Source organism: Haliaeetus leucocephalus, unplaced genomic scaffold (genome assembly GCF_000737465.1).
Source record: "Haliaeetus leucocephalus isolate CR32 unplaced genomic scaffold, Haliaeetus_leucocephalus-4.0 Scaffold849, whole genome shotgun sequence".
Classification (NCBI taxonomy): Eukaryota; Metazoa; Chordata; class Aves; order Accipitriformes; family Accipitridae; genus Haliaeetus; species Haliaeetus leucocephalus.
In genome coordinates this window covers 4268381-4281761 of record NW_010973285.1, presented here as the reverse complement: position 1 = coordinate 4281761, position 13381 = coordinate 4268381, and the positions used below count along the sequence as shown (strand labels likewise).

General features: G+C 36.6%; 1 protein-coding gene across 1 annotated transcript in view; it reads left to right on the top strand.

Moving 5' to 3' along the window:
* Positions 1–13381, top strand: part of WDR41 (WD repeat domain 41) — a 61768-nt gene that overhangs the window by 34217 nt on the left and 14170 nt on the right. Inside the window, exons 2-7 of the mRNA XM_010582875.1 lie at positions 3721–3836; positions 7878–7926; positions 9765–9896; positions 10236–10298; positions 10851–10962; positions 12802–12864. Coding sequence (XP_010581177.1) covers positions 3721–3836; positions 7878–7926; positions 9765–9896; positions 10236–10298; positions 10851–10962; positions 12802–12864 — 535 coding nt within the window. The remainder of the gene's footprint in view (positions 1–3720; positions 3837–7877; positions 7927–9764; positions 9897–10235; positions 10299–10850; positions 10963–12801; positions 12865–13381) is intronic.

The following is a 13381-nucleotide window of genomic DNA, read 5'->3' as shown; positions in this document are numbered from 1 at the left end:
GGGGCTGCCGGGGGGGACAGCCGCCCTCACGGAGCACGGCGCCGGTGGAGGGACCTGGGCAGCTGTAGGCCTGGGGGGGGAGCGCTGTGAGGAAGGGGAGTGCTGGGCGAGGCCTTTCCGGCGGGGCGGGTCTGCTGTCCCCGGGCAGCGCGACTGGGCCCTCCGCTGGGCTCTCCGGAGCGAGGGGCCGAATTCAGGGCTAGCTGGCAGCCTGTGAGACTTTCCGGCTGTTAGAAAGGGTTACCAGCGTCGTTGAAGAGAAAGAGGAGAGGTGAAAAAAACGTAAAAGCAAACGTCAGAACCCCCCGGCTGAGGTTGGGCCGGAGCTGAAGGGTTTGGGACCGGTCCCTGTCGGGAGCGTCCCGGCTTCCTCCTGCTCTGCGCGTCCTGGGCAAGTGGGGGTTGTGTTGCATAGCTTGCAAGCATATGGAGTCCTGCCCTCGGGACTCCCCGGTCGATAATGTAAATTTTAGGTCGTGAATGTGGCCTGGTTGTAGTTTGTAGTAGTCTTCTAGCATTTCGTCTTAGTTTCTCATCTGTAAAATAAACCAGGGCTGTGCAGTGCACTGAACACTGACATCCTTCCTGTTGCCTTGCTCAGAACGAGTTTTACTGGATTTGAGGGAGAGTTTACTGGGATTTTCTTGTCCCTAAAAGTCTGCTGAAGTTCTCAGCCTGGACTTAACAAGAGTCAATTAACACTGTTACTGGGCTCCTTACACTTAGTGCTTTTGTAATCTAGGCAACTATGAGGAAGTAATTATTTCTCAGCTGCTGTACATGAGTAAGTCATGACAATATCATGGTTGATTTAAAATGCCAGTAGTTACTTTGGTGGAAGTTTGGGTCTGTACCAATTTGGAATGACGATGTTTGGGAATGCCTCTGACCTTTGTCATCAGTCAAAATGTTCATTGTATTGCAGTCATATTTAGCAGCTTTGTGTGCAGTTGTTTTTAAAAGAAAGACAGGAAGTATGCAACAGCTTTCTAAGGTGTGCTAGAAAATGACGTTGGTGTGTGTCCCTCTCCAAAGTTTAAACTCTGGCTATGGTTTAGTTATACTGTGATTTAATTAAGCATGAGCGTGAGTCAAGGTGTGGTCCAGTTCTTCCATTCTGCCATTCGTAGCTTGGTTAAACCCAGTCCACAGGACTTCTGTTCCCATTGCTACCACTGGTTTGCTGAATGATGGCGATCATTTTACTTCTCTGTGGAAAAACTGAATAACACATATTGACAAGGGTTAGTGCCTAAATGCTTTTTGTTCTTTTTTTCCTACATTATGTAATACGGTTTCATCTAAAGATCTTCTTCATAACCATTAATTCTCTCTGTAATCTCCTTAAATAGATAAGGAGGTGCATAGCAGTGTGTGGGCTATGGACTTAGAGTGTTTGTTTCATGTGCTATGGCTTCAGCCGGTCATGAAGAGACCAGTGTATTAAGAGTGACATTGCATTGGGAGAATAGAGAAGGCCTCTGGCAAAGCTGTCCTAAAGTAATGAAATATAAATTTCTCCTTACCCATTTCTTTTTTTACTATGCAATTGAAAATCATTCGGACTTAAGATCCTGAATCTCTTCAATTGGTGGCCATAGTGTATGTCGTAAGCAGGTTGGCTGTGGTAATGGGAGCAGTCTAACTGCAGTAGCATCATGGTCCATATAAACTAATTTATCGTGCACCACGATACATACATAAGTATGTCTGTATACTCTTGTATCCATATTTTTGGTGAATTGCTTTTGAAAATCCTGCTTTTAAACTCAAATCACAGGGGTTATAGGAAGTTCTGAAGCAGAGATGAATGTTGTGTTGTTTTCACTGATTATTGTAGTGATGCATAAAGACATGCAAGTTGGGAGTGGATTCCATTAGCATCAGTGTCTAACTTTCTCTTCTAAAACTGTAGTGTTCCTACAAGAGAGTTCAATTAATAGCTTATCTCAAAATGTATTTCATCAGAGGAAGAATGCACACGTAACTCAACACTTAGGTAACTATTAATGAAGATCTCAAGAGAGCATAGCTTGTTGTATGACAGTACTGGGGGGAAAACTGTTATTTTGTTGTTATCTGTAGTACTTCATCAGCACTGTACCTTTCAATATTCACAGGTGTTCTTAGAATTAAGAAAAAATAAGATAAGACACATTGTTCAAAAGAAGTACCACTGTTTTGTACTGAATAGGAGCCAATAACAGAATATAGAGTTGGGATGTTAATGTTACAGATTCTGACTTTTTCAAAGTGGTGTTACAATTGTTTTGTGAATGTATGTGTCTATTGGTAAATAAAAACGGAAATCTCCTGAACTACGGTATTGCTAATGTCATTGAGTGATGCTGAGATTTGCTTAGGATTTTTAGAAGACTCAATTTTTTTAAAGGAATGTTTTGATTAGCTTTTGATAGCTGAACTCCAAGTTTCCATGTTTGTCTAACTTTTCTTTATAACCATGCAGACTCTGCTTGCGTTATTTTAAATGGGAACTGCTATTCTCACATAATTGCATAAAATGAGGAACAGTTGCTTCATGAAATGCATCAGATAGCACAAAACCAAGATAAAATCACAAGAACTAGCATTTTGACAACCTCTTAATTTTAAAAATAAACACATATTTCTTTCCCTATTTATTAACTTAGCCATTCTTAATTTCTGAAGAATAGTATCATAGTACCAATACCGAAATAATAGAAAATAATTTATTATTCCTGCAAGAAACTGTTGAAGTTTCTGAGGATCATATGTTTGTCTTTCACGTAGGATTACCTGTCATGTGCGCTGCATGTTGTACAGTGTTCAGTAATTACAGTTTTACAGTGTAGGTTCTGTTGAAGTCCTCAAAGAAGAGACAGTCCTGGAAGTAAGATGATGTTGGCTGTCATGTAAAATAAATCTAGAAGGAGGAGAGTGCTGTCACTGTGTTACTACTGAGCTATTTAGATTTTTTTTTTTTTTTTAATAATATCTAATAGCAAGTTGTTCCAGAATGTGGAAGACCTTGTATGCAAAAAAAGTTTTCTGTTGAAACAAACTGATGATACCGCAGTTCTATGTGATATTTTATTGAGCCTGCCTGGTGATCAGCTTGCTCTGAGTGATTGATTGTTCTTTTAATTAATAGTCTAGTTGGGGGTAATTGCAGATGCTGTTCTATAAAATGATTAATCATTCTCTATGTTTTTTTAAGTGGTTTGCTTTTATGAGTCCCAACGGATGATATATATTATGTAACACAACAGCATTTATTCTTATTTATTTTAAATATGTCATCTTTATATAGGATTTTAAAATTGAATGGTAGATGAAAGATATGAGAGGTTCTCAGACCTCTTGGAAGAGGTGTAATTTAATGAAAAACTGAATGTATGGTGAATTGAGTCATGAAGCTGGCTCCACATGACAGCTCATGACTAAACTGGTGGGTTTTCATCTTGGTGTATCAGTGATTAAAGCAGTACAAAATGTTTTTGTTAAACAGAAAATGCTATATTATAAAGTACATGCTATAGAAAGATATTTACTTGAAATAATAAGAAATTATTTTTTGTAATGATTTTCATTAAATCAAAATAATATTTCAGAAACTTAATTTAACTTCAACTATACATTCACACGAGTCTGTATGTAGATTGTTAGACATTGCAAAGACCTGATGAAAATAATTATGTCAGTACAATATAAATTTTATTCTTTTTTTATGAATTTTAGAAATCATCTGTACAGACAATTGGTGAAGAACAAATACAGAATCCTTACACAGAGCTCCTTGTGTTGAAAGGTCATCAAGATATAGTACGATTTCTAGTGCAAATAGATGATTGCAGGTATGAAATTGCATTTCAAATTGTTTCACAGCATTGGCAGTACTTTAGAGAATATTTATGAAAATGTAGTAATAGTTTTAATCCTGTCTTTTTATTTTTGGTGGGGGAGGGCAGGAAAAGCCTGGAGTTAAAAAAGGCAAGGGGTGAACACTCCCTTTTCTTTGTATGTTACTACATTTTTTGGCTTCTCATGTAAGTTATACTTTCATGAGAAAATAATGGTGGTGGAGTTATGTTTCTTGGTACAAATTCATTTGTTTGAAAGAAATGCCTTTAGCTAATTCAGCCTTTCTTTTTCAGGCTTTTCCTGGGGGGAATGTTCTGTGCATGCAAACACACATTTTCTCTCAGGACAGTATGCAGTAGTATCGGCTTCTGTTCTGAGTGAATGCATATGTTTTATGTTTTTTAATTGAGGACAGCTGTTATTTCACCTTTTGGTTCTACAGAAGAATGTAGTAGACTCCTACAGATACACTGTAGCAACTGAACATGACATTCTTAACAATATTGAATGTTGCTGTTCCTTTCTTTCCAATCTTTTTTTACACTTTCTTCTGATACTCTTAGGGCTTAGTTCACTTGAGCTTCAGTTAATGAACTTTTTTCTGAAGTTCTCAAATTTTGAAATTTTCACCACTTTATTCAGAATGACTACTTAGTAAAATTCAACATACGCCTAATCTCTGTGTTATGTATCTCCTCCAATTTGATCTTGTTCAACTTGCTGTACTTCTTTGAAACCTGACAGTTCCTTTGTTTCTCTTGTCCAATTTTTAGCTTTGTGCACTTTTTTTTGTATATTCCTTGATAATCTTTATCTTTTCTGTTCTTAGTTCCCACTGTCACTTTGGAAGTGTGACTGAGAGAACGAATTATGCTAGTTTTACATTACGACCTGGTTTCTGTCCTAGCGTTGTCTAAATTAGCCTTGCGTGTTCTCTAATTTAACTTAATCCTGCAAGAGAGGAAATATTTATCCGCCTTAAAAGGAAGGTTCTGAAGCCTTTAGTCAATAATAAGTGTAGTGACTCTTGGCTGATGTGGACAATTAAATAGAAAACCTTTAGAACTAAGAACGTTAGTAATAGGCAAGAGTCTCTCTGTTAAGGAGCTGTGGTAATCTGTATCTTTTATGGATTAGGCACAGAAGGGGATTTCTAATATATTCATCAAAACACTACATAGTTAACATGGGTAAGAGTTTGGTTTATATCCTTGCAGGTGTTTTGTGAAGGAAAGTTCTGTCCTTCCTCATGATTGGGCAGGTGGTATCTTCAAAATTTGGATGCCTGCAGAATCTTATTTTCTAATAATTTTGTGTAAAGAAAAAAATAAATTACACAGAAGAATCCATGGAGAATTTTTAGCTTGCCAGTTTTCATTTGTAATGTCATAAATATATATATCAAAAAAGTTACATGCATTACCATAAAGTTTATTTTTCTACATTGTAGTAATCCACCAGAAGATTCATATAAAAATAGAAGAATCTTCTGCCTTTTTTCAGTCCTTTTTTTCCCCAGACAAGTTATTAAAATAACCTTTCCTCAGAGTACATTTTTTCCAAAACACATACTCAATAAATGTAATTGATCTTTGTAGAAATACCAGAATAGTCTTAGATTGCTTGCACTGTCTCATGCAAAGAAATTTTTTACCATTTGGGGCTTCATTGTATGGTCGCAGGTAGATTATTGAAGCTAAACTAATGGTAATCAGTGTAAAACTAAAGCCTGGATGACCGCATGAAGACAAGTTATAAAATAGCATATGGATAAGGTGTGAATTATATAGCTGGTTAATAATCTGAGAGTTTGAGGAGTTTAATAGAGTTGCTTCACTGGACAGTAATTCAGAGGTTTTATTTATCAAGAATATGGTAGTTTCTGGATTGTTAAACAGCTGATAATATTTTTCACTTGATTCTTTTCAGTAAAATTAGTATTGTTACTCAGCTTCTGAAATGCTTTTACTTAGTTTCTGTAGCTATTCCATTGTGTGCTTTTTGTCAACTATTGTAAGCCAGGTTTCACGCTTCAGGTCTTTAGATAATATCATCTTATTGAGAATTTTGCAGAAGGATTTTCTTGTTTTCTCAGTGGCTCAGCTAAAACCAGTGAGTGGAAAATTTTCTCAGATTGGTTTTTGAAGATACTAAATAAATCCTGTATAAATGTAACAGAAAGCTGTTTCTTTGGGTTTTTTTTTCCTCCTTTTCTCTTGTACTTTTTGAACATGAAGTAAGGGTCATATTGATTGGAAGATCACTAAAGAAGGCTAAGGCACAGCAAAAGCCTTCAAAAAAATGGACTGAGATAAAATTACACATAATACTCTAGCATTTGGCACATTAAACTAAACAGAGTTCATAATACATTTTAAGAATAGCTTTTTTTTGTTGCTTATTTGACCATTCCTTGCTCCTTCAGGAAACAGACAAGGTTGTAGATAATGGTGATCATGACTGGAAAAGAATCAGGTGACCCATGAATCTTCACTTTGGTGAACAGAACATAGCTGTAGGGTAACTGACTCTACAGTATACCTTTATATTTAAACAGAAATCCTGGTTAGAAGATGAGGAGTAAAATACACAAAGCAGCACTCTATTGAAACTTCTGTGTTGATGAATTACTCTCATGCCTTCTTTCAAACACCAGTTTTCTTCCCAGAATTTTGTTCAAGTGGCACACAGCTCCAGTATTACTCAAGAAAGGAACTAGAATTTAAAGGGTTATTGCTGAATTGTGAGAGTATTGCTCTTTTAAGTTCTTGACATTGTGACAAAACAAGGTACAATAGAGCTAAAAGGCAACAAAAGGTAAGAAATTAATGTTATCAGAGGTATGCATGGGAGGTTGTTTTTTGCTCTAATCTTTTTAAATTGGATATAAAATAATGAAAGCTATAAAGAAAGTACAGCTTACAGGTTTTTTTTACACTATAATAGAACAAACCAGGAGGATATGTGGAAGAAAGAGGGTGGCGAAAAACCCCTATGGCTTTATGCCTGAAAATTTACTCTGTTAGCAAGTTTCACAAACATTGTAACTGCAGAGTCTAAAAGAAAGGACATGTCTATAGTTAGTGAAACCATTCACTGCGGGTAACAAAAAAAAATTCAGAAGTGATGTAACCTCTCTTCTTCATGACTTTTTTGCACATAGTACAAATCTTAGTTAGTTCTCTAAATATTAATTGTTTAGCCCTTGGTGAAGGCTTAAAACAACAGTTAAAAATCAGAAGGCAAGTATATTTGCAAGTAACAACTGAATTCAGTTTTCTATGGAAGGTCTTGCTTCTGTTCTAGGCTTTCTCAGCTCATAGTATGCCTTTGCTGGGGTAGCTGGGATGTGTGCTCCAGCTACACTGTAGCTGTGGTGGTGATAAGGTGCAAATGTAAGCAGATGGTTAGATATTCACTCTAGCATAGGGAAGAAGGTTGAATTTAGGTCAGACTTTGTTAATATGAGTTTAACACACTAATATGAACCTGTTTTTTCCTCATATGGTATACCTTCCAGCTGTATTTTTAGAAGTCAAATTTACTACCTTAAATGCACTCCCTTTGGGAGTTCTTTAAGCCACAGTGTAAAGTATCATGTTAAGTACTGGGTGCCTCTACTCCTGGGCTGAACTCAGATGAGTGGTTTCTAACTTGTTAGATGTCTTGCAGTCAGTTGGGTCTGACTAATAGTATTTGGTTTTAGAATTTGCTGTTATTTGGTGTGTAAGATCTCATATTTTTAAACAAGAGAATTGGTTCTGTAATGTGGGATTCTATTTATAATAACTTGTATTGGAATTCTTAAGCCTTGTTCTTATATTAAGTATATGTTGATAAACACCTATTTAAATGTACTGACTTCAGTTTATAAACTGTAATTGGGATTTATGAATACCTGTTTATTCTTTAAAGCCAGAGTCTGATATATCTTGTAAATATTTTTCTTACATTACTCTTCACTGCTTTTCCATTACATTATCCTATATTGAAGTTTTCACAGCTTTTTTTTCTTTCTTTTTTTTTTTTCCCAGGTTTGCATCTGCAGGAGATGATGGAATCATATTTCTGTGGAATGCTCAGGTTAGCTCTTTTTTGGGGACCTAGCTTGTGTGCTCTGGAGAGGATAGAAGCTGGGGAGAGGAGTTAGCAATGTCTAGTAGCAAAAAAGCAAAGTAAGAAAGAATTGTTGCAGAGCTACTGTTTGAAAATATGTAAGTGGAGGCGGTCTGTCAAATCTTAGTTTACAAAGGAGAGCTAGGGAAGTAAAAGTTGTATGAACCCAAAGAACAGTAAGTTTTAAAAGTTAGAATGTTTTGGGAAAACATAGTGATTTTAGACAGATTTGAGATGAAATGGTGATGTGAAAAGCAGAAGTGTATATGAACGTGTGGCTTTAATTCTTCTTTTAAAATACATTCAGCGTTTGCTATGAACACTGAAGTGTTGACTAGTAACTCAACAAATATGTAGCAAGGTGCCAATCCTGCCAAGATGTATGTATATATATATACTTAAGTTTTAAGTACATTTCAGTGGCTCCGTTAGCAATATCTTTTTGTGGTATAACTGGTTAGACTAAATGGAGAGCTAACACAAAACTGCATTGGAAAGACAGCAAAGTCAGCAGAAGTTAAACATGTCATGCAGTGCAGGAACACTTAATTGCTTGCTGTGATAAAAATCTTATAACTTTTGAAAACCTTACTAAGACATTAGTTTTATCATGGAAATAGTGTTCTGTGTGATACCCACTGTTCTGCTCTTCTGATGTCTGTCTCCATATCATTGACAGAATTGTAGCGGAGGGATGCCCTTTAGACCTGTGTTAAGGAGGGCTAGTATACAAGTTAGGTTGTTCAGTAGGAAGTCTAAAAGGGACACATACTGTGATGTCTAAACTGTGAGTATCAAACATTCCAATTAAGGCAGAAAGAAATCTGAGACTCTTAACTTTTTAGAAACCTTCTCAAAAATTGATGTGACATTTATGATGGTGTAATTTTAAAATACAGAAGGGGAACTGGAAAATTTTCCTCTCTTTTGAGCAGTTGCAGTTAGTGCTTTGCTGTTGTTGAAGGCCTTTTATAATTCTATGATTTGGAAAAGGAAATGGTGTTTTGAATATTCAGAACCATGTATGTGACTATATATACTCAGTGTTCTGAGCAGTTTGTGAATGTGAACTGCATTTAGATACCCAGCTTAGGAACTGAGTTCCATTTTCTACTTCTGTAGGATTTTTATTATGGTTTTGTTAAAGCAAATAATTTGTAGTTTTAATTTAAAAACTTAAGCCACAAGTGTAAAGAAACTTACAGTTATAAGTACCCTATATTTTAATAGCATGTTTAAAATGCCAGCTCTGCATGTTTGTTTGTAGGGTTTTGCCATCTAACTAAATAACTGCAGCTACTTCTGCCCTATCTAAACCACCAGATTGAAGCTGTTGATAATGTACATACTAAATAAAGCTGTCAGGAAATTCGCAGTACTGTGTTTGCCATAAAGATGGGTCAAATTTTTCTAATAATTAAAATAAAAAAGATTACTTTTTAAAGAGAGGGTTTGTCAACAAATCTGAATTATTGTAGTATCTGTTAAAAAGGGTGAATGGCCAATATTTGCATTAAAATGAAACGAGAACTTAGTTTTTAATGGTTCTTAGAGGTTAGGGTTTTTTTTCAGTCTTAGAGTAATTTATATTACATACTACAACTTTACACTTAATAGGTTATTTAATTCCGAGTATTGAACAGTGTTGAAGATAGTAAGAAGTAAATCCATAAATTACTTTAGAAAGGGAGATTTTTAAACTCTTAGAAATTCTTGCTTTCAAAAGTCATTTGGTACCTACGTCATATGCTATAGTAGGCATTTTCCAAATTTTACCTTTAGTTTTCCATGTTTTTATTTTTCAGACTGGAGAAAAACTTTTTGAACTTCGTGGACACACACACAAAATTACAGCTATAGCACCATTTTCTTCGTCAGATGCTTCTGAAGAAAAAAACCATTTGATTTTAACAGCATCAGCTGATAGAACAGTTATTGTATCCTTAGCTCTGGAGAGGATTCAAATTTCTATGGGCTTTTTGTTGGTTGTTACTTTTAAAGGTAGCATTGAGACAGGCTGCAGGTTGTTTAAATTTATTGGTTGATCCAGTAGGTATAATTGGATTACACTATGATTTTGCTAGTTGTTGCTCAGAAGTAGATGCAATCCTTGCTACAAAAATGAATCCATAACAGACCTTTATTAATAAGTCTTTTTGGCCAATAAGACTTGAGTCTCTGCATACCTATTTCCCAATCTGTCATTTAGTTACAAACACAGCAGTTACATTTATAATATATAAAAACCTTTCAGTTTCCTTAATGAATTAAGTCAGGTTTGGGACTGCACTAGTGGCAGACAAGTTCAGAAAGTGTCATGTTTCCATTCCACTGTAAAGGTAGGCTGATGAAACCCTAGGGATGTCTGTTGTTTTGTTGTATAAGAGAATCTATCATGTATGGCTCATGGGCCATATGGGCAGGTGTGTTAAAATGAACAGCAGTGTTTGGTTTAGGAACAGGTACATAATGAGTGGCTGAGAAGTGGGCACAATCTTAATTTGGTCTTGGAACTCTTGATATCTCAGGGTTTGTTGGGGTTTTTTTTGTGGGGGGTTTTTTTGGTGTTTTGGTTTTTTTTTTTGAAAGGATGTAGAACAAAGGTAATTTTATGGCTTGGTTTTGTTACTGTGTTGGAAAAGGCAACCTTCAGTCAAACTAGTTCTTGAATGTTAGTAATAGAAAAAAATCACTGAAAAATCAGGTTTTTGCTTTGTTGATGGAAAAATGTAACATATAGTGTGTAATTAAATCTATATTTCTCACGGTAGTGACACCTTAATACTGTATTTCGTAGTACTTACAGCTTTAGCTAAAGCTCATGATCATTTCGCTGAGAAATTCCCTGTAGAAGTTTTGCAGGGGACATATATCTGATTTTTGTTCTGCAGTGTTTGACAGTTCTTCAAAGACTGGATGTATGGTTGTCTGGAGGGAGTGATCTGTGTGTTTGGAACCGAAAATTAGATCTCTTGTGTAAGACCAGTCATCTTACTGATGCAGGTAAAAATGTAAATGACTCATTATAACTGTTAAAGTGTAAGTAAAATGGATCTGTATAATGATGCAAAACCAACTTGGCAAATTCTCTTTAATTCCAATGATAACATCATGTATTAGAGACATTCTCTCTCTTTTTTTTTTTTTTTTTTAATGTCAGAATTGATTTAGAATTAAGACCACTTTTAATCTCCTGTGCTGTGTGAATTTTAGAATTTGTGAGATCTCAGTACCTGTACATTAGCTTGGACTTACAGGGCTGGACCTTGGATGCTGGTTTATACGTGTTTGCTGTAATGTGGATCCTTTGGCTGGCTTTCTCTGGGAACAAGCGGGAGTTTTATTAGTCCTAAGTAAAGCTTTGTAGTAGTAGAGCAGTAAAGATTTCTTTTTATTATTAAGGATCAGTACTTTTGATGTAGAAAATGCAGGTTTTGATAGAAATACAGTAAATGTAATCAGAACTCAATGTCAGTCATGGTTTTCTATTAGTAAGCTTATATATCATCTGTCCATGTGAAGAAAATTGTGACATGTTATTGCCATACTTTACAAAGACACCTACGAAGCTGTGAATCAGATTCAAAGTTGGAACCAATATTTTCCTTATTTTTGTCACAGAATGGAGTAGTGGTAGGCAAAACCTTCTGAATCTTTGAGGGTATTAATACTTCTTTTGGTTTAGTACGAAATACCATGCCAAGTGCTAGTTGGAAGTGGTGGTGTAAGGCTTAGCATGAGGTGCTATTGAAATTTTTGTACTAGGGGTCATGTGATGTGCAGCATGGGCCCTCCCTTTCCTCCTAATCCCCTGCTTCCTTTGTGGGGAAAGAGACAGATTACTTATTCCTTGGGGAATTTTCTTTTAATGGTGTGGCAGCACAGACTGGGGAAATTCTGTGCTGGAGGAAGGCACAGTAACAGCAAGTTGGACATTTTATCTTGTACCCTATTCTCTTCAGCTGGCTCTGCACAATATTCTAGTATCATGTGTGCTGTAGTAGTATGTCCTGGGTTCAGCTGGGATAGAGTTAATTTTTTTTTACAGGAACCTGGGAGGTGGGGGGCATAGCCGGGGCAGCTGACCTGAACTGGCCAAGGAGCTATTCCATACCATGTGACATCATGCTCAGTATATAAAGGGGGAGCGGGCCGGGGGGTGGGCTCTTCTTTTCGGTGGGGGAAGTGGCAGAGCGTCAGGTCCCGGGTGGTGAGCAGTTGCACTGTGCATCACTCTTTTTGTATACTTTTTCATTAGTACCGTTGTTGTTGTTGCAATTTCTTTGTGTTGTTCCAGTAAACTGCCTTTATCTCAACCCTCGAGGTTCCAGGTTTGTTTTTTTTTTTCCTCTCCTCTGTCTTCCCCCCTATCCCACCGGAGGGGGGCGGGAGGAGTGAGCGAGCGGCCGCGTGGTCCTTTGTTACCGGCTGGGCTGAAACCACGACATAGTATCAGTGTCTAACAACTTTGGTACTGCACATGTTTAGAGTCTCAATAATTACCCCAGTGTCTGTAATATTGTCCAACATTAAGACAGAAACATCTTAACTGTATTTAAAATGAAAAGATTACTGACTCTCAGCTTCACCTCAAGTTTGACGTTCAGAATTCTGCTGGATTCAGGACAAAAACTCCTGACTGTACCTCCATCTGAGGTAATCTGTTCACTTCCAAGGCCATTTAACTTTCAGTTTTGGTAATATGCTTTTATTTTAATAATAACAACTTTTAAGTGGAAGGAAGATTATGAAGAAATTTATTAATAAGGAATTGAGTTTGCTGTGTTTTCTTGTGGCCAATGAATATCCTTTTCTCCCTTACCTCCTGTATTTTTTTCAAAGGTATCAGTGCTTTGGTTGAATTGCCTAAAAATTGTGTTGCAGCAGCTGTCGGTAAAGAGCTAAGTAAGTATGTTGCATTTCTGTTGAATGTTCATGTTCCTCTGTAACAGCTGCTTATCTGAGATATGTGTAAAGAGCATGCTGCTGGGATTGTATAGGAAAAATAAATGGTATTAGGGTGTGATTAGTAACCTTCTTCCTTTTTCCTTTATTTGACAAAGAGGCAGACAATACTAATCTCATTCAGGAATTTTGTTGAGATCTGCTTGACAAAACTTTTCTATATTCTTTGTTATTGTTATTACAGTTATTGCCACCTGTCCAGATCTGATTGTGGTGATCTAAATTTGTCCTTCTGGAGAAGATCTGGAACTCATTATCTGAGCTGTCAGATGCTAGGCTTCTCTAGAGCCTCCTTATCCCAAGATCAGCAGTGTGAGATATTGCTGATCTCCTTATCCTGTCCAAAGCTATAAAGAGACAATGTGATGGTTTCTGTTGCTCACTTGGAGGCAGGGTTTTCTATGTATGCAAACTGTAAATCATTGGCTAGCTGCTGGTGGAGAGTCTTTTAAGTAAG